This window comes from Malania oleifera, chromosome 4, assembly GCF_029873635.1.
Source record: "Malania oleifera isolate guangnan ecotype guangnan chromosome 4, ASM2987363v1, whole genome shotgun sequence".
In the NCBI taxonomy this organism is placed as follows: domain Eukaryota; kingdom Viridiplantae; phylum Streptophyta; class Magnoliopsida; order Santalales; family Ximeniaceae; genus Malania; species Malania oleifera.
The window spans coordinates 84,753,141-84,779,247 of NC_080420.1; the positions used below are offsets into that span (position 1 = coordinate 84,753,141).

A 26,107-nucleotide genomic window follows, 5' to 3' on the forward strand; every position below is an offset into this window, starting at 1 on the left:
CCTGATTTTGCATTCGTGCTGTGTTGTTCATTCCTGGTATGGGTGTGCACTTATTGTGGCATATTGGGGGTGGCTCTGATGACCTCTTCAGAGGGAGCTTTGACTTATACTGTTAGCATACAAATCACAGCCACAAAATTGGTTGGGTCCTTCAATTACTTGTTATGGTCTCAGACAGTGCATGTACATATTAATGTGAAAGGGAAGTCCAAATATTTGCTGCATTCTTCTCCATCTCAAAACTCTAAGGACTATGAAGATTGGATGAAAGAGAATGACATATTGGTTGTGGTTGTGGAATAGCATGGAGCCATGAATTGCTGAAAATATGATGTTTCATAGTAAAGCCAAAGCCATATTGAATGATCTCCATGAAAGCTTCTCACAAGATAAAAATGGAACTCTTGTCTTTGATTCTTATGAGAATTTTTTCAAATATATGACCAAGAAGGTAAGCCTATTAGTAAGTATTTACATCATTATAAAGGGTATGTGGGAGGAACTCGGCAATTATCGACCAATTAGTTCTGAGTCTTCTAGCATTGAGATGATTAAGAGGCAAAGGGCAGAGTTCTTGACTGCCAAATTTTTGGCTGAGTTGAGTGCAGAGCTTCGACCCATCCATGATCAAATTCTTCCCGGTGAATCTATTCCATCTATAAATGAAGCATATGCTAGAGCACAACGGATCACCAAAGATTACTCTCAATCTTCTTCTCAGGCTTCTTCACGTGATAGCTCAGCCATGTTTAGCAGTATGTTTAACAATGGCCAAGGAAGTGTTAGAGGGTGAGGACGAAGATGAGGTTTGGATGGCGGTTGTGGCAAAAGTAGCATAACAGAATGCAGAGGCCATTGTATCAATTGTCGCTTTTGCACACATTATGGCTAGGACAATCATAATATTGATTGATCTTGGAATCTGCATAGGAGGCCTACTTGGGCCAATATTTTTCTTGCTGAGGGTGATTCTCTGTTTGACACTTTTGGTGCACCTTGCCACTACACTGCGAGTAGAGTACATCATCAAATATATCCCAAAAAGAGTATAACAATCTTGTTTGTAAGGTTCAACAACTTTAAACCTAGTCTTCTACATCTAGAGTTACTATGGCCCATTCAAGTACAAGTACCACTAAGCTTGTTGCCTTTTCATCCTTCTCACCAGGGGTTGTTGACTCTGGTGCCTCCTCCTATATGATATGTAGTCCTAAGATGTAGTCCTAGGGTTACTATGGCCCATTCAGGTACAAGTACCACTAAGCTTGTTGCCTCCTCATCCATCTCACCAGGGTTTGTTGACTCTAGTACCACCTCCTATATGATATGTAGTCCTACTATGTTTTGGTCAATAAAGCTTACTACTTTACACTCCAAGGTGACACTTGCTGATGGTTTGGTTACATCAGTCTCTAGTTGTGGCACTATTCTTTTCTTCTCTCTACATTCTTCTTTCTTCTGTGTTACATGTGCCTAAATTGCCCTTGAATCTTTTATTGGTTACTCAATTAACTAAATCTTATAATTTTTATGTGACCTTATTTCCTTCTCATTGTGTTGTTTAGAATCTCCAAACAAAGAAAAGGATTGGTGGGGGGCTTGAGAAGGATGGTCTATACTATTTCGACAGTGGTGGTGGTAGATCCAGCTCCCAACATTCCGCTTCATCAATTTCTATGTGTGGTGTTTCTCTAGATCAATGACATGCTTGTTTGGGTCATCCATCGCTTCAAAAATCACAAGAAGTTTTTTCTTTGTTCAAGTCTATTTCTCGTTTAAATGTTCTGCATGTCAATTAGGAAAACATGCTATGAAATCTTCCTTCTATGATTGAGTCTTATATTAAATCAATGTTTTCTCTTATTCATTTAGATATTTAGGGTCCATGTAGAGTCAAGAATTTGACTAGTCATCAATATTTTGTGTCTTTCATGGATGATATTTCATGTGTGGCCTAGATCTATCTATTAAAGGATTTTTCTGAGTTTCTTAATGTATTTACTCAAATTCACAAGGAAATAAACCCAGTTTAGCTTTTATATTCAAATTTTTTGATATGATAATGCACTTGAATGAGTTTGAAATGAGCTTTAGACTTTTTTCTTGGCCAAAGGAATTATTCATCAAACATCATATGGACACACCCCTCAGCAGAATGGAGTAGTTGAATGGAAAAATAGACTTTTTTCATGACATAGCACAATTTGTACTCTTTCATATGCATGACCCTAGAGCCCTTTGGACCAATACTCTTCTCACAACTTGTTTACTAGTTGATAGAATGCCCTCTAGTGTTCTAGGAGGAGGGGGGACAAATTCCTTTCTCTTGTGTATCTAGAAACATCATATTCTTTGTTGTGCCTTGTGACTTTGGGTGCACATGTTTTGTTCATGTTCCACATAAGGGTCACGACAAGTTCTCTTGCTGTTAAATGTTTCCTGTTTCGGCTGCTCGAGAACTCAAAAAAGATATAGATGTTATGATTCCCGCACTTGCAAGAAATATGTTAGTGCAGATGTGACCTATTTTGAGGGTACACCTCATTGGATGAATATATTTTGAGCCCATCATTGATTTCTTGCTCTCCTTCGTGCATTGATCCTCCTATTCCTACCCTTATCTTTCTCATGAAAACTTCTGATCCTCTTTCAAATCCATTAGTTATTGCTCCAAAGAAACAAGTAAGGGTTATTGATCCATTTGTTATTGACCCAAAGAAACATTTGAGAGTTTATAAACAACAAAAAGTAGGCACAGACATCTTTATCACTATGCAGCTGCCTTTTCTGCCCTCCATTGCTTACTTCTAATTCTTGATATCCATCCCAGTGTGACATTTTTACCAATTACACACAGGAAAGGTACTTGAACATGTACTCAACAATCATTATTTGTTTATCCTATTGCTCATTTTGTTTCAGTTCAACATATTCTCATTCCTATGCGTTCTTTTGCTTTGTCAATGGCCTCTATCTCTATCCCTTACATGTGTAAGAATGTGCTAACCCTAGGTGGAAGCATGCTATGGATGTCGAAATGGATGCCTTGACCACTCGGGGGACATGGGATTTAGTTGGTTCTCCTAGTAAGGAGTTGGTTAGGTTTTGATATAGCATTAAATATCTTCCTAACAAATCTATTAAACAACATAAGGTTCAATTGGCTGCCAATGGGTACACTCAAACATATGGTATTGATTATTTTGAGGCCTTTTTCGATGTTGCTAGACTAAATTCTATTCATGTATTGATCTCATTGGCAGTTAATTTTAATTGTCCTTGGGCCAATTGGATGTGAAGAATGCCTTCTTGTATGGAGATTTGCAAGAAGAGGTATAAATGGAGCAACCTCTTGGGTATTTTTCTCCTCTTGGTTCGACAAATTTAGTGAGGTGATCTTTACATCTAGTTTCATTTATTGCTACTCTAATAATTTGTACTTTGTTCGCTAAACAGAGACAAGTGTGGTGCTTCTACTTATGCTAATGACAACATCATCACTGGTAATAACCAAAGCAAGATTGAAGATGTCAAGCAGTGGCGTCAAGAAAATTCTCCAATCAAGGACTTGGATACTTTGGATTACTTTTTTGGTTTTGAAATTGTAGCAAAGGTTTCAATCTATCTTAATGAAAACATACCTTGGATTTGCTATGTGAGACTAGTATGTTGGGAGCTAAACTGGTTGATATTCCTATGGATCCCAATGTGAAGCTATCTAGGGACGTTAGATCGGACTTTGAAGATAAACATTGATATAGGGAGTTGGTTGGCAAGTTGATCTACCCGATTGTCATTAGACCTGACATATCCTTTGTTGTGGGGGGTGGTGAGTCAATTTATAGAAAATCCCAATCAAGCACACTAGGATGTTGTTTGTAGGATTCTAAGGTATCTCAAATGTTGTCTTGGTAGAGGTTTGGAGGTTCTGATCTTTTGGAGCTTCATGCACATGGGCCAAGTTGGTAGTTAAGTATATGTTTTTGATAATAGTGATCTAGGTACTTACCTAGTGGAAACCAAAAATGGGCTGGCCCAAAATTCTCTTTCTTAGAACCCAAAAGCGAAGAATTAGGAAGACATTGTACCTTTTGAAGGTATCATACATTCCCTGTCTACAAATTCCCAGGATATGAGTCAAATTGATAGAATTCTGGAACAAACTCAAATTAGCTACAAAGAAGATTTGAAACAAGATTGTGGTGATAAAACTGCAACAAGTTTTGAAGATGGATTAGGAAATGATGTGGAAAAGGGTGAAAAATTAAAAGTTTATTTTTTTGGGGGGGGGGGGGGGTGGGGAGGAAGTTTAATGGTTTTTCTTCTTAATTACAACAAATTTGAGAGAAACTAGGCTTATGCTCGTCAGAGGGTAGCTCATATGGGTTTTGAAATGTGGAAGGTGTTTGAAGATAAGAGAGAAAAATCTAGTGAGTCAATGGCAAAGTTATTAAAGAGAGATTCTAAAGGAGAGCTTAGTATAGTGGAAGATTAGCATGCTAAGGAGGAGGCTAGATGTAGTTCTAGGGTAAGTAAAGAAAAAGAGGGAAAGAAATTGGGGATGGGGGGGTGGGGGGGGGGGGGGGGGGTGCTTCTCATATTCAGAAAGTGACCATGTTGGTCAGTTTGATTGTGGTGAGGGGGCTGATGTTGGATGAGATTTGAGAACAATATGGGATGTTTCATATTCTTGTTAAAAAATTGGGATTTATCTTATGTCCATCCACCCCGTTGGAAGGACTTAAGGGAGTTTCTATCTTTGATAATGATGATCCGGTTAACAATTTACAGAAAAAGGATAGAATTTTGTTTACACTCATGGAGGAAGTTCCTAAGGACTTAGAAGCACAAGATCTTTTCTATAAAATGAGCTTAAAGTTGACTGATTTTGGAGGAAATGAAGTGCACATGGATGGTGGCAAACGTCAAAAGTTGAAGGGACAAAGGGAATGAGTGAAATTGAAGAGCTTAAAGTTTCCTTGATTAACATTGTGTAGTGTTATTTGTTAAGGATTCAACTAGTATTTTTTGTTTCTTTTTTTCTTTTTTCTTTTTCTTTGGGGGTTCTCTTGTTTTTATTTGGTGGACTCCTTGTCCCTGCACAATGTATCTTCCATTCTTTCTATCGTATATAGCTTATTTTTTATCATAAATAAATAGATGTAATAGAAATTGTAAGATCATTGGATACTCTTATGCGAATTGGGCTGGCTCAATTGATGATGGAAGGTCTTCTACTAGATATTGTACATTTGTGGGGGGTAATATTGTTAGCTGGCATTGCAAGAAACAAACTATTGTAGCTGGATCTAGTGTTGAAGAAAAATACCAAGTTATAATTGACACTGAGTGAACTTATGTGGTTGAAGTCTCTTTTCTCAGAGATGGTATTATTGGTCAAGAAGCTCATAGACATGCTTTGTGATAATAAAGCTGCCAATTATATTGCTATCAACCCAGTGTTTCTTGAGAGGATAAAGCACATTGAAGTTGATTGTCATTTTGTGAAGGATGCTTCCTTGAATAAGGTTGCGAGGACTCCATCCAACTGATGTTTCCATGAAGGTTTTGTTTGAGCCTCCCTTGTCTAGTGGCTGCAACAAGTTGGGGTTAGGTGATACTTATACACCTCCAGCTTGAGGAAGAGTGTTAGCTCGGATAGATTGTTTTACTGATCTTGTTGTGTGAGTCGGGGTATTTTGTCTGAAATTAGGATGTATTCCCAAGAGGGGGTGAATTGGGTTATTTAAAAAATTTATTTGCGGAATTCTTATTTACTTTAACCCTTTCAAACACAAACACTATTTCTATTCACTACAGTACTATATCAATGGGAAGTATAAAATGTGAATGTAGAGATCAATGCAAAATTTGAATTTACAAAATGAAATAATGAGTTAACACATTCAATTAATCACTTATTCAAAATTTAACCTTCAGTTTGAATCAAAAAAATTTACAAAAGTATAATCAAGAAAAATGAATTCAGTGATTCGATATATATCTCAATGATATAATCAATATTAAGATCAGATTTTCAGCAAGGATAATATTTCTCTTCAAAAACAATTTCCATAAAACTCTTGATTAACTTCAGCACTTAGCTTCAATCTGAAAATCAATTTACAACTAGTTAATCTCATATCATTTGCTTATAAATTCAGAGTTGTAATCTTTTTTGAGTTTTCAAATCAACTCATTAATCAAGTAATCTGATATATATTTGATCACAAAAATATGTCCAGAGAGTTCACAATTTTCAGCAATATTTCCCTTTTCAACAGGTTCTTAAATGTTCAACATAATCTCAAATATTCAACAAAGTTTAATATTCAGCAAGAGGTAATAGTCAGCAAGTTCTTATGAAAATAAAATCATGCACACAGTTTATATCTTGCGGAAATTAAAGAGTAGGGAAGAAGAAGCTAAACACCGTTGTTTTGGCAAGGTTCGGCCGCAGCCTACATCCTTGCCTCACGCAACACGCTGTGAGGATTTCTTTTCCCAATTTCGTTACCAGGTGAAGTTACAACCTCTCTCCCTCAAAGGTGGACTCGGTTTCTCTAACGAGAATCTCCTCGCTAGGCAACGATTCAATACCTGAACTATCAAACAATACAACAAACAGCAACGATTGCTTGTACAAGAGAAAAACTCCTCAAATGAGCAGATTAATACATGTTAGAATCAAAAACACTTCAAATAATCAATATGAAAGTTGAAGCTCGAAAGTATATCACCATAAATCTGGTTTACGAGTGTGAGTTTTGAAAGAACTAATCAGATTAATGAGAGATCTCAGCAAGAACACAGCAGCTCTTCAGAAGAGTATAACAAAAAGAATTTTCAGAGTTTGTGTGTGCAGTTCGTGTACTCTTTTTTTTTCCTAATGTGCGAGAATAATACGTTTAAATAGTGCACTAGGGTTTCAAAAAGTTTCCTTTGAATTTTCTCTCAATTTGGAAACCAATCAAGCAAGATTTGGAAACAAGATCAGCGTTATAGCTCGTTTAAACATACGCATCAGTCACCTGTGCTCTTTTAAAATTAGCACATTCTGAAAGTCAGAATAGGGTCAGTCGACTGTGCCCGATAGGTTAGTCTCCTGTGCCTATTCTGTTTATATATTTTTCAAACTCAGTAGCACCACCGTCGCCTGATGATTTAACATCAGCCGCCTGTCCTTTCAGCAACACTTGTTTTTCAATATTTTTGGTTCCAAACTTAATTCATGTAATGGAAAACTTAATTTGGACTTTGAGAAAACATTTTCCATGTATAAAAACAGGTATCTAAGTCCAATGACAATATCCTAGGAGGTTCAATCAATCAATATTAGTTTTGAAGTACTTACATGAGACTTTCATTAGACTATTCTAAGTGCCTAATTCTTCATGTTGTGAAGCTTCCAATATGTCTTCCAAACTTTATGCATTGCTTCAACGAGCTCCATATCTCACAAAGCTGTATGTCCTTCATGTGTCATGACTTTAAGTGTTCAAATCCATTAATCTCTTCAAGTATGCTCACAACAACACTTAAGTCCTAAAACTCATACTTACATAGACATGTTAAGTAACCTTGATCTGATATTATCAAAACGAGATTAAACCTTGTTAGGCCAACATTGTCTTTCATGTTTTCTTATCATTAATGAATAAAAGGGCAGACTTGGAGCTGAACGTAACTCCAGGAAACTGCCTCGTCCTTTCTCTTGCCTTCTTTTCTTCTTCTCACCTCCGTCTCTAACTTTACAAAGTTTATTTTAGTCGAATGAATGAAATCAGATGATATATATTTTCAATTTGCTTTACCTTAACAAGTTGGTGCTAGGTGATATTTATACATCTCCAACTTGAGGGGGAGTGTTAGGAGGGACAGGTTGTTTTACTAAATCATGTTGTGTGAGTCGCGGTACTTTTTTCTTTCATGCTTTTTAATTATTAATAAATAAAGGGGCAGACCTGGAGCTGAACATAACTCCGGGAAACTGCCTCCTCTTTTCTCTTTCCTTCATCTTTTCTTCTCTTCTTCTCACCTTCATCTCTAACTTTACAACATTTATTTTAGTGGAATGAATGAAATCAGATGATATCTGTTTTTAATTTGCTTTACCTTTTGATCTGGTTATTGAGAAGTGCTGCACATGCCTTTTGTTCTTTTAAAGTTGGTACTTGTATGATTGGCTTGTTCAATGATTCTGTTTGAATTCTATATTCTTATGTAGAATGGATGCGTCAAATGCTTCATTACTGCCAGTTAGAAAACCATCCCCTAAAGATGCCATTTATTTGAAGGAGAAATATATTCAGGCCAAGGTATTTAAATAGTATCTTCACTATTTGTGTATAAAAGGTGCATGCATTAATGAATGATCTGTCTGTATTATTGTCACAATTATGACAGATTCTCTCTAGAATTTCCATATGAGAATTTTATTGTGAACAGAGTCCAATAACATCTTCCGTGTTGCAAGGACATTTTGGTGTTTTCCCATTCTATTGGTCTGCATTGCACCACTGCCGATCTCTGTTTAAATCTATCAAAAATATTCTGTCAAATAATGTGGTTTGCTTCCCACACTGAGTGCAAATATAAACACACAATGACTAGCTTCTTTGCCATAATGACCACTTTTTCACGCTTCTCCTTGGCAAACTACGTGTTGTATTCTGGACATTCAAGTTAGTAGCAAAGACTTGACCTGTAGAACCCATAAGAAGAGCACTAAAGATGATCAATAGGTGGAGGCATTGCACATAAAACTTCTACCGAGATCCACCATGTTTGGATAAAACTTCTAATCCCCTAATTGATATTACAAATCAGCTATGAACTGTGAACTATCAACCAAGAACTACAGCACATTGGAAGGAAGCATAAGTAAAAACGGGCTTTACCAGCCAGCCGCAGCAAGTACTGGTACATCATAATCAGCTGGATTACTGCAAGCTGATACTCCAGCACTTGGATTGACTATACTCAGTAGTGCAAGCACCAGACAACTAGTAAAAAATCAGAACAAAGCACAAACAACAGCTCCGGGACTGATTGACGACAGACAGTGATCCAAGTACCCTATAGTACAGCTGAAAGCTTAAAGAATCGTGCACAATTTTAACCACTCCCCCCCCCCCCCCCCCCCCCCCCCCCCCAAACAAAAAAAAAAAAGGAATCCCCCACAAGCACACATGCATAACAGCAAATTAAACTGTTTCATATTACATGCAATCCACAAACAGGCTGCACCCGCCAAGAGATGTACACGTTGAAATTGATATGGAAGGAGAAAGCCCTTAACAACTGTCCAACTGCCAAAAGACTTTTGCTTAAAGAATGAATTAGGGAAGAGAGTGAAGAGAAGGGATAAGATGCAATGAAGAGTGATGAGAATAGTAGCGAAGAACTGTAAAGTGAACGGCGGTGATGGACAGTGCATTTGCACAGTAAATTGCAAACAGTGAACAAAATGGAGACTTGTGCATGATCTAAGCTTGCTCTGATACAAGGTGTAAACTAAAGATATTTAACTTGATGATCTAAGTATTATGTGGTAGGGCAAAAAGTAGAAGAAAAGATGGTCTTGATCTGGAGAGAATTTTATCAGAGACCAACCTGTCAGTCACCTATTTTAACCTACTCCATAATCGGCTATGTCTCCTACACATACAATGCATATATGATATTTCAATTAATCATGCACTTTCCTATAGATTGTAGATTGGAAGTAATTAAACCTTTTGACTGGCTTGCCAGAATGCAGAAAATAAAATAGGGAAGCAAGCCCCCTTGCCTAACAGTCTTTGAGCTATTGAAGAACCTTGAGAGTCATTTTTAACTCCAAAAAATAGGATCAAAGATAGGCACACCACCTCCTTAAGGTTTAGACCGAAAGACTTCCTGCCCGTCTTGTTTAGATAAAATTTCTTATTGATGTAAGTGAAGATTCCCTAGGAAACTTTTTAATGCAATTATGCAACCCTCTTCCCTGATTCAATGATTTAGCTATTGAACAGGAGTGCAAATTTTTGTCTACACAGACACATCATTTAAGCAGTCATAGCAACCACAGAATTGGACATTTCATAAATGCTGGCTAATAAATTATTGTACTTGAATCCAATAAATTCCCTTTCTATCACTAGAATCTTTTTTTTTGGTAGAAAAAGAAGAGTTGTTTCATTATAGAAGAAACTTTTTTTTATAACAACGCATCCATGTCATCCCTGCTAAAAAGAAGTACTAACTAAACTTCCAAAATTTCTCTATTGACTTTATAAACTACATAAGATCTTGAGCTTTAAAACTAATCAACTGGTTAGTGGCCAATAAATAATAACTACTCTTTATAGCACTGCCTCTTCCAATTCATGGAATTATTTAGGAAACAAGAAGTAACCCCTCCAAGTCAGCACAAAAGGTTCTGGACACATGAACATAATCACCACCATGGTCTTAAATTTCCACGAAATTGTCGAAACTTCCATCAAAATTTCTGCTTTCCATCACCCTCAAAATCAAAATGACAGTCGATTTCTGTCTTACAATATTTCTTCTGAAATTTCAACTCAAAATCTGGAAATATTAGTGAAACTTGTCGAAATTTTAAATATGGAATGAAATTTCCTTGGAATTCAAATGTGATATTTGGACAAGGTGAAATTTCTCACTTAATTTATCTTATGTTTTGTATGGATACAAAAGATTATTACAAGGGCTTTTGAAATATGAAAAATTAAACTTCAACCATTCATGTCTAAATTATCTTTGTTTGTATGATAAATAATATTTAATTGATTTATGAATTCATTTATATTAACCAAATATGTTTAATACACATATTATATTACAATTGTTGCACCTCATGCACAAAGTAGATGTATTTAATTTATAATATATTAATCCTAAAACTTACATGGTTATGTCTATTAACCATTTCTGAAGTTTCATTAAAGAATAGATGCTTTGTTATTAATTTCAATTGTTTTTGAAATCGAAATCGAAGTTTCCATTCGAAATTTCTGTACTTTTTGAGCTTCAAAATATTAGTCGAAATCAAAATTTAAGACCTTGATCACAACAAAGTCTCTAATCTTAGTTATCAACCATCCAGCTAGGTTTTTCTATATATTTCACCCTTTTCAATTGAGCTGAGCCTGGGGTGGACATGAAGCCTGAAGGGTATATGAAGATTTCTCTTACTTGGGGTCCAAACTTATATTAATTTAATAAGAATTCTTTTGAGTTAAATAAAATATTAAATGAATTGATATCAGTCTCTCTAGAATGTGAATTCGAGTCTCATTTAATTTAGAGAACAAATAAGAACTTGGAAGTAGTCAGATGCCAAAAATATATTTTGAGCACATTCTCCTGTTAGTTTCTGTGGTCATATTATGCAATTATCATGCTGTCTTTTGTCAAGAATCTGCTGCTGTGAACTTTGAATTTGACTGTAGCTTTGTCTGTCATAATGCAGTACGTAGAGAAACTGCTTGTCAGAAAGCCAGGTACCATATCTGAAATTCCTTCTCACTCTAGAATCTGGGAGGTAGTTGAAGCTAATAACTTGCGAGAAGTGTATCGCCTTATTGTAACATTGGGCATGAATACAATCAACATCGCCTATGACGAGGCAGTTGGGGTCAATATGTATCACCATGTTGAGGCAAGTGACTCACAATCTGGCTGCCATAGTGCAGAAAGAAAGCAGCATGATCCAGCAACCTGTCAGAGAATTAAGGATTCTAATGACCCAAAAAGTTGCCTACAGGGTTGTTCATTACTGCATCTGGCGTGTCATCATGGTGATCCGGTGATGCTTGAGCTCCTACTGCAATTTGGTGCTAATATAAATATGCGTGACTTTCATGGAAGAACTCCGCTTCACCATTGTATCTCCAAAGGGGGGGACAACCAATTGGCAAAATTTCTTCTTAGAAGGTAATAATATTTATTATCAATGAAGTAGAACATCACATGAAGCTTTAAACTTGTCCTTTTGTGGTGGTTAGATTGGGCTGGCTCACATTTTTATTTAAATATATATATATATATATTTATTGAATCAACTGCTCAAACAACAATATTCCTGGTCTAAATGGCATTGATTCTGTAAATAGATAATTTTGTTGGCATATGATTCCTTTTTCCTTTTCAAAATCCATTTGCTTGCAATTATTAATACTATTGTTATTTTTGGACACGATTTTCACTTAGCACTTCGATAGACTGAATTATCTTTATATGAAAACTAAAGAATGGCATTCCAGTAGTGTGACACGGTTACTTGCATGTTCCACCTACTCACCTAAGGCGTGCTCATAAATTTTATGCCTGGTGGATGATCGAGTTTGAGCATCAGGCACAACGTTAATGCGCCTGCATGTGTACCATGGAGGACTTTAATTAGTTTACTAGTGCTGTTGAACCGTTGACACGGATTCTATTGAGCATCAAAACCTTGATATATAAGTATATAACAATCCTGAATCCTGCCTCCTTCCTTGTGGCCATGGTTGTAATTTCTGTCCTAAACCAATTTATTTTACCAGTATTTTTGTAATGAAAACCTTTTCTTGTGGTTGGTTTTGTGGGAGTATAATGGGTATTCACTTCACTGTCAAGGTTGTTCTTTAATGTGGATTGTCTCGATTCATCTGTGTTTCTCCTTTTGGAATTTGCAAGGAGGTTTGTATCCTTCATTTTGTTGAAGGAGGATAAATTCTTGTGGATTTTGAGACTGTAGGGGGTGCTTTATGATGGGAGTTGAGGCCTCGAGGTGGTGGGTTGGGGGGGTCTGTTTCTTAGAGTAAGGGGGGGCAGCGTTGGCTTGAAATTGTTGTTGAATGGGAGGGGCAGATTTTTGTGTGTAGAGAAGGTCTTCAGAGGAGGGATAAGACAGGATTTGCAAATCCCCGAGGGTGACCAGAATACAAGATGGCAATTCTTTCTCGCAGCTATGATGGAGTTATCAATTGGGCACGAACTGGGTGTTCATATTGAGAATCCTAACTCACACAAGGCAGATTGTGGATCCGTGAACAACCATAGTTCATAGGTGCGAGGGATAAGGCAATCATTATTCAGAGGCTTTAGAAGGGTGTTTTTTTGTGAAGACTGTTAGAGAAGCTTCGGCAATTGGCAGTGTATCATAGGGAGGATTGATGTCTGCAATTGCAGGGATAAGGTAAGGGATCTTTGCTTATCCATGTGCTGATCTTGAGTCCAAGTGGCAATGGGAATCTTAATTCGAAATTTAAACCATCATATGTGCTTCAAGGCTTTGTCAATGGTGGGCCATCTAGTTGTGGGCCTCTCCAAAATGGGCCAGGCAAGCTTGTTCTTAAATAGGTTGTGAAAGAAAAGGAGCCTAGTCCCATTCAAGAGGTAATTCTGAGCCCATGTGAGAATAAGGTGGGTTTGAAAATGATTTCCTCTAAAAAAGTCTTGGCCTTTCTAAACAAGAAGAGTTGGGACTTTTCAGTGTGAGAGGGTGTTGGGGGGGTTGTTTATGGATGGATCTCCTGTCCAAATCTTGAAAGATGGTAGGAGGGGAGGTGGGCTCATATTTCAGCTCTCAAAACCTCTAGAGTAGAAGGAAGAATGCTCTTTCATTAGAAGCTCTTCCATTAGAGAAGGACCTTCTATCAGCTTAGAGAAAAATCCTATTCCTGTCTTAACAGTTTTTCTCCTCTATTTTCTGATCTTAAAGGGGAGCAGAGTCGTATGGAAGAGGATAAATTAGAGCAGGTTTCATATCTTGACCTGGAAGATGATATGAGCAGTTTATGTTATTCTAAGAAGGGTTTATTGGTTAATTAGTTAAGAGTTGATTTTGATCTTGAAAGGGAGGATTGCATGTCGTTGTTACTAGGGGTGGTTCAAAACTGAAGTTAAGGATCTAAGGATGTGGAATGACACTTTATTAAAGGAAATACAAGTTCTTGGGAAATATTGTCCTAACTTGATCTCTAAAACTGCGCAAGTGGGTGAAGATTATACTCAACACAATGCTCCCCAATCAAGAAAACTGATTAAGGGGTCTTTACCCCTGTCCTTACCCTATTCATAATCCAATAAACATGTTCGGTATATCTTCTTCTATTGGGATGGAAAATGCTGAAGAGACAATGTTCCATTGGAGGATACGAGAACTTTTTTGTCCAAGAAAGGAATTCTTCTCTTTCATACGGAGTCCATTTCTTCTGATGTTTTTCGCCAAAGAAGGATTAGATAGAACTAAAAACATTTAGTTTCATCTATTAATTACGGGGGTGGTAAGGATGTTGGAAAGGGAGGTATACGAGTTAAATTATGAAGATTATTAGTTGGAACTTGAGAGGCTTAGGGAATTTTGGGAAGAACAATCTTATTAGGGAGGTTTTGAATAGACAATCCCTTGATATTGTGCTCATCTAGGAAACCAAGCTTGAGATGGTGGATGGAGGGCTTGTCAAGAACATTTGGGACAAGCATGGCAAGAATTGGCTTTCCTAACCCTTTTGAGGGTAGGGGAATACTCATTCCATTTCTAGAGTGGATAGTCTAGTAAGCTTTTTATTTTCTTTCTATCTTTGTATAAGTGAGAGGGAGTCAGCATTGGGCCTTCTAGACCAACTCTTAGGAGTTCACTTTTGGGATGAGTTTTACTTTGTTTTTGGTTTTTGCTTCGCTAGATGGATCATGGATGGTGATTTTAATGATGTTAGGTTTCCACGCAGGGAGGGGGGTTACATTGACAATGTAGTAATTTTACACACTTGTTAAGCATTTTGACACACTTTTTAGGAAATGGATTGAGATATCTTCACTTGGATAATGCTCATTCATTTCTTGTTGTGTAGGAAGAGCTAGGGTGATCGGTAGTAGGCTTGATAGGTTTTTTTTTTGTAGTGGGTGGGAGGATGAGTTTCCCAACCTCTCACAAACTATTCCTCCTAGACCTATCATTTTCCTATTTTGCTAGAATCTAGAAAGGTTTCTTGGGTCCTACTTCTTTTAGGTTTGCAAATGTTATTGGATCATGATTACTTTTGGCCTTCGATTAGGAATTCTTGAGAGAGGGCGCAGAGAGGGGGTGGGAAGGGTTTAGGTTTACAAGTAGGCTTAAGCAATTGAAGAGTGGATTAGGAGGTGTTTGGAAATATAAGGATTATGAAGGCCGGTATTTTAGGTGAGTTTGACTATTTGATAGAAAAGAAGAAGATTCTAGTCTTCCGAAAAGTGAGGACGTGAAAGGGTCTTATTGAAAAAATGAATTGGAAGATTTTATTTTCAAGGAAGTATGAAATTGGAAACAATAAACTGAGTTTAAATGGGTTAAAGATGGCAATTGCAGCTCTAGATTTTTCCATAGGCTAGCTAATGGGAAAAAAAGAAAGAATTTGATTAGGAATTGGATATGGGTAGATTATTTCAAATCCTTCCTAGTTTGCCTCAAACATCACTTTTTTTCTACTTTGACTTGTATACTGAGGAGAATGCTTGTAGACCAATGATTGAGGGGTTAGAGTGGGATCTTATTTTTGAATATCAAGTATCTTGGGTTGGAGAGACTTTTTGAAGAAGAAGTGAGGAGCACAGTGTTTGGGAGGAGAGGGATAATGCTCAAGGGCCTAATGGCTTTAACCTAACCTTTTCTCAAGATTGTTGTGAAGTGATTAAGAGTATAATTCCACTTTCATTGCTTGGTGCCAAAGAAGAGGGGATCAATCAAGATTGTAGATTATTGGCCTATTAGTCTAGTTTTTAATGTGTATAGGATTATCATTAGATTAATGGTGAATAGGTTGAGTATGGTGCTTGATAAGACAATTTTTAAGGCTCAAATGCATTTGTAGGGGTAGAGAGATAGTGGATGACATTTTGATTGCTGATGGGGTAGTAGACTAGTAGTGAATATTTAGAGGAGAAAGAAGGGGTTCATTTTGAAATTGCATTTTGAAAAGCCTACGAAAGAGTTTGTTGGAATTTCTTAGATAAGATTTTTGTGAGGAAGGGGTTTGGAGAGAGAGAGAGACAATGTTGTTGGAACTTGGAAGAGGGGTTGCATATCTAACATTTTCTTTTTAGTTATAATAAATGGCAAACCTAATTCTTGGTTTAGTGCCTTGTGGGGAATCATAAAAATGACCCGCTCTCCCTTTCGCTCTCCCTTTTTTGTTTTTTTTTGTGGTTGGTGTTTTGAGTAGGTTGGTTGATTGATAAGCGGTGGATAGGGGTTTGGTGAAAGGTCTAGAAGTGGGGAGGGAGGAGTTGGTGGTTTCTCATCTTCAATTTGCTGATAACACCATTTTCTATTTGGATGACCACAGTCCTTGTCCTACCTAAGAGTCCCATTGGAGGGTGTTAAAGCTAATATACATTGTTGGCCTACAACCTAACAGCTTAAGCTTTTAGGTGAAGTGGTAATCTAACATTGCACCGAAGCTGTTTACCAAGAGGTCCTATGTTCTAGTCTTGTTGCCCACATTTATTATGTGGTGTTTTAAAATATTATTATATTCCCTATAATGGGTGTTACTTCTCGATTGTTTATCTCTCCACATGCTTTCGGGTCACACATGTGGGGCAATGTTAAACCTCAATATACATTGTTGGTCCACAACCTAATAGCTTAAGCTTTCAAGTAAAGTGGTAATCTAACAAAAAGAAACCCTAGGATAGTGAACTTTTGGGATTTGGTTGGAGAGGGCTCTTTTTTCTCTTTGGGTGCAGAATTACTCTTATTCAAGCATGACTTGCTATCTTCTTGTGTTATCTATCTATTTTAAAGACTTCGTTGGGGATTGCTAATCAGGTTGAGAAAATTATGAGATACTTTATGGATTATAGGGACCATTTGGGGAGCTAGGATGTTGTGGCCCTTGTGGGTAGGTGAAAATTGGAGGGTGGGTTGGTCTTGGAATTTGGTGTCTAAAAACACTGTTGTCCTAGCTGAATGGCTTTGGTGGTTTCTCCTAGAGGATTCTTCCCTTTTGCAGAGTCATTAACAGTAGGTTTTGGCTAAATGAGAACGGGTGGATGACAATTTAGGATCTAGATGTTCTTCGGAAAGCCTGTAGAGATCTTTCTCTCATATTTATCCCCTCCTTCATTCCCTATACTAGGTATGGGTTGGGAAGGGTTTTCATATCTATCTTTGGAAAGACCTTTGGTTGGGGAAATATTGTTTTGTCCACTTCTTTTCCTTTTGCACTTGTTCCAAAGCCAAAGACCAAATAGGCTCTTTGTCTAGATGTTTGCGTTCTTTGCCATAACAGCTCAGAAACAGCATCCCATTTATTTCCGCATTGTGATTTTTTCTTGAAAAGAGTGGAATAAGATGTTTGGTTTAATGGAAGAGAGTTGGGTTTGTCCAGAGATGGTGGAGGATCTTTTGGCAGTTACTTCTGTTGGTTTTGGAATGAGAAAGGACAGGCCACAACTATGGAAATGCACTTATTTTGCAGTCCTGTGGGGTATATAGTTGGAACATAATGTGCATATTGTTTTGGGGAAGAAGCTGAATTTTTTGCTAGTTTGGAAGAGAAGATTCATTACTTGGCATTGTTTTGGTGTGCTGGCTATGGTACTTTAAAGGACTGAGCTTCTAAAATATTCAACGTGATTGGAATTATTTGTTGGCTTGATTTTCTGTGTTGTGTGTGTTTTATTTGTTTCTTTTCCTTTTTTGTTCTGTTTTATTTGTATATCCTATCTGGTTGCCTCCAGAGTCTTCTAAGAAGATGTCTTATTCTCATCTTTTTATATTCCTGGTCTTTTAATGAAAATTCTTCTTTGGCTGTCCAAAAAAAAATCTAAACTAAAACATAGTTTTGATTTGTTCTGTTTCCCAACCACACCCCCCCCCCCTGCCTCCACCCACGAATAAAAAAGATTCCTTTTTTAATCTGCAAGAATATATTTATATTGGGGATGCCAACTAGGTGACACCTATGTATATGAACAGTGTACTAAATAGAAAGTTGAATCTAAAATAAAACATACTTGGTTTGGCATTGGCAGCCATTCGCACCTGTTCTTAAAGCCAGAAGAGGAAGAGGTAACTTTGCCAACTGTTCGACCGACTTCATTTTTTGGGTTCCCCAAAGCCCTGAATGGATTGGATTGTTGGAAAATTGCTCAAGTGGGCTGTTGGGCGTAATCATAAGAAAACACTTTTCGTTTCATCCCTGTTGTAGTTCTTCCCTGACCAGGAAAGTGGATCAAAGAAAGGTATCTTGCTTCCCTCTTGGACTGATGGTGGCTTATGTAGTGGTCGGCCTTCCTACTAGAATGCTTTTGATTTTTTCTATTGCCCACTTCCCTGACCCGCAACCATGAAAAGAATAATCCTTTTTAATCTGCAAGAGTATATTTATATTGGAGATGCCAACCGGGTGCCACCTATGTATATGAGCTGTGTACCAAATAGAAAGTTGAATGTACAAACCCTTCTCTGCATCCTTCTTTTTGTTGCTCTGTCCCTACACAATTTTTCCCGACTACTGCCCTCTGTATCACCCTTGCACTGATCCTCCAAATTTTATTTTTACTTCACCACCCAATTTTGTGGTGCTCATCTGAGGTTCCAATTGATCAGTTAGATGACCACTTTACCTAAAAGCTTAGGTTGTTAGGCTGTAAGCCAACAATGTATATCAAGTCATAGCACTCCCCCTACTCATGCAGCCTGGTTGCACGTGGATATAGAAACAAACAATGTATAACACCCCCTAGTGGGAACATAATAATTTTTTTAACAAACTTACAGTTGTCACCATGTGACCTTGAGGTCACGTGTTCAAGGCATGGAAACAGCCTCTAGCAAAAATGCGAGGTAAGGCTGTGCACTATAGACCCATTGTGGTCCGCCTCTTCCCCAAACTCCACATCCACAGGAGCTTTGTGCAGTGAGCTGCCCTCTTTTTACAATAAATGCAGGCAAGTAAAACCTAGGACCTCCTGGCAACAATAGCTCTGACATCATGTAGATACTAGTTGTTATGTTGTGGGCCAACAATGCACATCAAGCTGTAACAAGATCCTTTCTTCTCTTCTCTCCATATAATCCTCCACCGTCGCATCCTTGTTCCTCGCAATTGCTCAAAAGGTATACATACACCCTCTTCAAGGGCACTCATCACTCCATTGTGCTGAATATCTTCCTGCTTCCACCATTCACTTTGAACCTAATATATATGGAAGATTGATTCCACTGTCTCATGATTCCTTTCCAAATATGAATCCTATTGGACATTATTTCTAGTCTCACAAACCTTGTTGTTCTTCCCTCCCCATACTTTCTGACCAAAATTGCTCCCATCAGACTCAGCTTTCTACCATGAATATCCAAACTTTCTCCTTTTTGTACTTCTCTTATTCTGTGATTAATAATATTCCTCTTTTTTCCTTAAAATAAAGTACCTGCCAATGCCCCCAAACAAGGAGAAAAGTCTTTTTGGTTAGTTGGGGCCAGTAAGTAAGAGAGAATCACATTGCAGAAATGCATTTCGAATCGAGCACCTTGGCTTTTTCCTGAAACCCCATCCTACTATGTTGGTAAAGCAAAAAATCCCAATTCACAGGATCATAGCTCTTGTCGTATCTGATTTGATGAACCCGGGCTCCCTATTTCAGAACCTAGAGTTCACATATTCATTAGCAAAACACCATCCTGGGTCTGCCTTATCCCTTGCAAGTCATGAAAGCAATCTGAGAGCTCATTGCAAACTTGTACTTTAAGGAATCTTGTAGGGAGAACCTTACTACAATCTTTTAAACAGTCCCTGCCTAAGTTCCCTATTGTCATCTGCTACTTATTTTGGGCATGAGAGCTACAAAAGAAGCATTCAGGACCTTCTTAAACTGAGCAAGCTCGTAAAATGCTGCAAAGCCTTCATAGCATCCTCTCTGACCATGCCCTAATACTGGCTCATGAATCCAAGGAAAATCCATAAGTTTGTGAAGCCTTATCCCCATTCAAAGATCTCACCCACAATAAATACCTCCTCAGAGAAGGGTCTCTCAACCCACTCCTTGCACACATCTCCTAGGGACCTAAAATACAACCCATCCAGACTAAGCCTCCAAAATTACAATTTTTTTTGGTAGTGCTTCTAATAGAAATTGACAATTCCCTAGCTTAATCCTTGCCTGCATTTTGATTGTTTGCCAGGTGAAGTGGCCTGCTTGGTTGTGAAAGCCTCATATCTGATTTGTGCTTGTCAACGTGCCTCCTTCCCTGCATTAAAATTCTTTGAAAGCTGAAATGAAGGATATGGCTTTCCATCCACTTCCTTGATCTAGAACATTGAAATTTCTGCCTCCAAAGTCGCTGATGCTCACATCTCCCCTTTCTTCTATTTCCTCCAATTCTCTCCTGTCCTGTCAATGACCACATCTTTATCATCCAACTTCCTTACCTCCTGCCTACATCTTATTTTCCTCTATTCCAAACACCTCTCACTCCACTTTTTGAGGTAATATTGAGAAACTGCAGCTTCCTGGACATTCTAAAACTTAGCACTCCTTGCACCGTGCAAAGCCTACACCAGATCTTTACTATTATCCTAAAATGCTACTCTTTAACCCACATTTTCTCACAACCCTCACAATCATCACTAATTGGATTGTCAGCTAAGACTGGTCGAGGTGGACACACCTACAGATCCCCTGGAAATGTCTCCTGGTTTGGGAAAATAAGGAACCAATCTAGCCAAGAGGCCACACCAAGTAAAGAATCCCCACCTTCTAGGACCAGATCCATTAACTTCTGCTTTGTGATGAATCTGAAAAGTTCATTATTCACAGGATGATTGTAGTGCATCCCCTCGTTTCCATGATAAAATACTTCTGCAGTAAGGCGTGTTTTGAGGAAAGCATTATACATATAATTCTAGGTTCTGTAAATGCATATTTTGCGCAAACTATCTTAGCCATGTAACGAGCTCCCCTCTTTGTAAAGTGTAAACCCAACTTCTAAAGCTCCTCTTTACCTTAATTTTATACATTCAGTCAACAGCTCTCTTTTGAAACATATGGAAGTATGTATTGATTGTCCATTTTGTACTTGAATTTGGTGAACAGAGAATCATTTAACGGTCTTCTTTGTAAGAAACCATCCTAGAAAGCATCCCTTGATTGCTTAGCTGTACTTAGCTTACACAGAATATCTAAAAATTCCTTGGACAAAATTCAGCATCAGTAGTTGTCTGATCTGGGAGATCACCTCTGATCTGGGAGATCACAGTAATGGATTTGAGCCTGGATGGGAAGCCATTGTTCTGGACATATGATTATTATGGTGAAGAATGAATAAGCAGCTTATAGGATACATTAATTGAGCTCCTTGGATCAATAAACTCTGTCAATGCTAGATTCTATTATTTTTCTTTTGAATGGAGTATAAATTTTGCAACAGAAGATAAGAAAGCAAGGATTTACCTATAAACTTTGTGTTTGTTATCAGGGTTACATAATTCATCATGATAGAGTGATTAACTAAAATTTTGTGCATAATGTTAAGACATGCTGATTAAAATGGAGAGGTGACTTTGGAGTGCTAAGTGAATCTGGAATACCCAGCATGTTGAAATAGAAACTCTAAGAGACTGACCATATAGTATGGATTTGATAGTTGGGTAGTTCAAAAAATATTCTCCTTACCAAAATGAGGAAGTTGAGATTTGCAAGTAAATGAAAGATGAAATATGTGAGAGATTAGGAGTAGCTCTAATAGAAAATAAAATGAGAAAAGCAATTATTTGACGAAGGTGGAGGCCTTGTAAGGAGAAAAAGAATATCAAGAAGGATACGGTTGTTGCAATAAGGAAGATATGAGATGGCCTTTGAAGACTCTTTAAGGTTGTCTTTCCAAGGGATGTTATGATGTATACATACGAAAACAGAGCTTACTGAAATCTAACTTACTCATCAAATGATTACTAATATTGACGACTAGCTTAAAAATACCAAGGTGGCATTTAGTTTGACCAGAATCAGAATACAGCGGAACTGGAAGCTGAATGACAAATTCCCCTCTTACATCAGGTTCAACCTAAATGTTATGTTTTGTATATGCTGACATAAGAGTGGGAATTAGTGTAATTTGTTGGTTATGCCATTACATAGCATAAAAATTTGTGTAATTTAATATGCAATAGTTATACACAAATCAATAATTATATTACAATATTATTATATTTTATTATATAATAAATAATTTCTATTATTACTAATATTATTACCATTTTCGTCATGTACTTCACACTTTGCATATCATGCTTTATTATTTTTCTTGTTATCAGTATATCTTGTTCTCACTGTATTATTAATATTGCGACTTACCTTATTTTTTTATTATTATGTTTTTCTAAATGTAAATAATAATATAAAAAATTAATTATATAAAATTATATATGATTTAACATAACATAATAATATAGTAAATCTGTAATCATACCTCAATAATGGTATAGTGAAATCCTTTGTCACAGAGAATGGGCATTTGGATCATGTCATCGTCTTTGTTATGTAGTGTGTGCTTTTGCTCCACCCCAGATAAAGGAGGATAAAAGATGCATTTGTTGACAATGATCTAAGAATAGTTTTATTAGAACATGATTTCAATGGTTTCACTGCATAGATTAGTATTATTATATATTTACTGACATAATGCCATTACTAAATATTATGATTTATGTTATAACTTAGAAATATATTTGATATTATGTGTATATGAATATTAATATAAATATGCATGGATATACATATTCATATCTTTGTATGTGCATACAAGTATATGCATGCATGACGGCATATATATAAATGTACTTGCGTGCATGTGTGCATGTAAGTATCTATGTATGCAGGTGTAGATAGGTATTTTGGTTTTGTAGATATATGTGTATATATGGTGGACCAAGGATTGACCAAAAATCAGAATTTGATTCCTAGATAAGAGGCTGGAATCAAAAACTAGGCTAAAAGGGGTGTCTAATGCATGTATGGGATGGGCATTGGAATGAAATTCCTGCAAACCAAATTTTAGGAATCGGAACAGACCATTCTAATTCTTATTCCTAGAGTTGATTCCTGATTATCAAATGCCACTCAATTAAATCCCAACATTCCTTTTTTTTATTAGGTAATTTCTGAGGATTTCAAAAGATGGGATCTTTTCTTGTGTCCTTGACAAAAACAATAGGTCGAACGAACATGGTCCCTCATGGGGATGGGGCCAACCCCATATTCTATCCAGCGTAGAAGCTAGAATTCCACTTTGAATATCCCTATCATTTTCCTGGTTATTTATATGCATTGATTCAGAAAATCTAAGTTCTAATTTGGCTCAAAGGGTGGTCTCATTGGTCTGTGGATGGTTTGGTGTGAAAAAGGGAAACAAGAAAAGGTATTCTCAAAGCCACCCATAAACTGTTGGGATAAAGGTCTTGTCAGTAATGGTGGATTGGTGGTGATATCTTCTGAATTTTTTGTGCTTCCAAATGGTGAATTGTGTATGATGCGTAACTTGCAAAGGAGCTTGCAAGATTTGGTGCTTCTCATTTGAGCATGTGATGTTGGTTGAACGTGTATTAATTTTGATGCAAACACAATTTCTTAGTCTTCTTGGAAACATTAGAGTAATCATCACAGAATAAATGGTACAGTAAATGTTGTGGGGAATGGGCATTTGGGTCATATTATCATCTGTCATGTGGAGTGCATTTGCTCCACTCCATAAAAGATGCATCTGTTAACGATGACCTAGGATTATAAGAACATGATGTCAATGATTTCGTTGTGCCAATATGTTGGTGTGCTGGCCATGTGATCCGCATCCTACTTAAAGGACTCCATGCACCTAGCTTTGGTGCTCTTCTTTAATAGATTCAATTTCCTTTTGAAGCTAACAAATTCTCAAATAGTTCTCGACTTCCACTTTTTGGTAAACATCTTTCAATCTTTTTCCACATTTTTGTTCAGGAGCATCTTTTTTCGTTTTTGGTAGTGTGTGGCCATTATACTTGGAAATCACTCACTGCACAGGTTTGGATATTGTCACTTTAATGTTTTCGAACCTTGTTACCACAATAGGATGAGAGTATGATCAATACAAACTTAAATTGGAAGTGGTACTTATATGTGCATCACATATTGAACGAAAATAGATGATATGGACGCTTGAAACAATTTAATATGGTATTGTATTAGCTCACATAATTTTCTTTGCATTAATCAATGTGACCTTCATAGAACTGAAAGATTGAAAAAAAAATGGGGAAGCTACGTTATTGTTTCCATGCTTTGTTAACATAAAATATTTTCTTATATGTATTATGCCCTAACATTGTGTATTGCTCAGGGGTGCACGTGCGTCAATTAAAGATGATGGTGGGCTGAGTGTGTTGGAAAGAGCAATGGAGATGGGTGCGATAACTGATGAGGAGCTCTTTGTTTTGCTTGTTGAAAGTGAATGAGACTTGTTCCCAGATGAATTCTGCCCATTTGATCTCCTCCTCCTCCTCCCCCCTCTATTGAAACTACTAAACTTTCAGTGCCGTAGTTAGATGTCAACATGTATGTCAAAATGGTGAAATTTTTTAGCTTTTCTGTTTCAATGGTTTATGATGTGTTGCTCTCAAGTCTCAACTAATAGCAATCCATTTAATAATTGTAATTTATTTCTACTATTTTACAGGCCGGTAGATGACCTTCGAGGGTAATTTTTTTTTCTATCATTATTTTTTATTAACTAGATTTTAAAGAGTAGGGATTTGTTTTTTGCTGTTTATGCCTGATGAAAGAGCTCAGTGCTACTTTATGTTATGAATCTGGCTAGCTCTGCAGGGGTGAATTTGCTTCAACGAGACACAAGTATTTGGGGGTGGGGGTTGGTTGGAAGGAAGGTTGAAATGCTTAGTTCAATGAAAGCTTCACAGGAAAAGGATAAGATGTTGGAGAACAACTGAAATCGAATTGCTCTTTTTTTCACTCACTTGTTCTGAGATTTGGTTTATGTTTGATTGGAGGAATAGAATGGAGTGGGAAAGTAATGTAATAAAATTTTGAATAAAAAGCATGGTGAAATCAAGTTATAAATTTAATTTCACTTCTCTTAGTTTCATTCATTACATATCAAACATATAGTTATAACATTAGCAACAACAGAGTATTGTCTATTGACCTACAGAGAATATCAAAAGTCATAAGTCATTTTTTGTGAGCTATATATGAATGGAGTTGCTGTGCCAAGTGGAAAGAACTGTTGGGACTTAAAAAACTGTGAAATTCTACCCAAAAAATTTTTTAAAAAATAAGAGTCAGAAATCTTAAAACCACAAAAGGAACTTGAAATAGGAAAAATATATGAAAAATCAAACGTAAAAATTCATTAAGTGTAGAGATTTAGAAAATTTCCATTTCTTAAAGGGATAATGTGTTTTTACTTGTGTGCATGAAATTTGATCAATTTTACTATTATTAACCTTGAATTATTTTTTATTTCATTTGTTTTACTTAAATAGTTTTGATTGTTTGAATTCATAACCTTCATTTATTATTCTAAGTTAAAATTTTCACAATTTATAAATTAAAAAAAAATTGTGACAATATCTTGTTAAGTTTATAAATACATTAATTGGTTTGCAGTGAGGTAAAATCCAGCAACTTTTTTTTTTTTTTAATATGACATTTCTTTCCTTGAATTTTTAAAAGTTATTACAAAATATTTTAAGAATTAATTTTATTAACGAATTGATTTTTTGTTAATTAATTGATACTCAAATGTTAAGTATGTGAAAAAAAAAATGAATTTTACTCGCAATATAATGATATTTTAAAACAATATTAATATAATAAGTTAACTTGATAAAATTGTTGAGTATAATATCTTGAAAACTAATTAAGTGGATCAAAGACCAAACTGTATGATTCCTGAATTGATTGATTCATTCAGTTCAATCATTTTTTTATCAAAATTGATATCAATATAACAAAAAAATCTAATATTTTACAATATATATATATATATATATATATAATTATCAAACATAGCATTTGAAAAACATAAATTAAAATTTTAAATTTCACACTTTACTAATTGAAAACTACAAAATCTAGT

General features: G+C 36.5%; 1 protein-coding gene across 12 annotated transcripts in view; it reads left to right on the forward strand.

The window, feature by feature from the left end:
* Window positions 1-25,111, forward strand: part of LOC131154260 (ADP-ribosylation factor GTPase-activating protein AGD4-like) — a 132,081-nt gene extending 106,970 nt beyond the window's left edge. For 6 of the 12 annotated variants that reach the window (XM_058106918.1, XM_058106922.1, XM_058106919.1 and 3 more), the window contains 3 exons: window positions 8,228-8,318; window positions 11,480-11,943; window positions 24,350-25,111. In XM_058106918.1, coding sequence (XP_057962901.1) covers window positions 8,228-8,318; window positions 11,480-11,943; window positions 24,350-24,464 — 670 coding nt within the window. In that variant the 3' untranslated portion in view covers window positions 24,465-25,111. The remainder of the gene's footprint in view (window positions 1-8,227; window positions 8,319-11,479; window positions 11,944-24,349) is intronic. The other 6 variants (XR_009136400.1, XR_009136403.1, XR_009136399.1 and 3 more) reach the window with 4 other exon arrangements.
* Window positions 25,112-26,107: the final 996 nt, after the last annotated feature.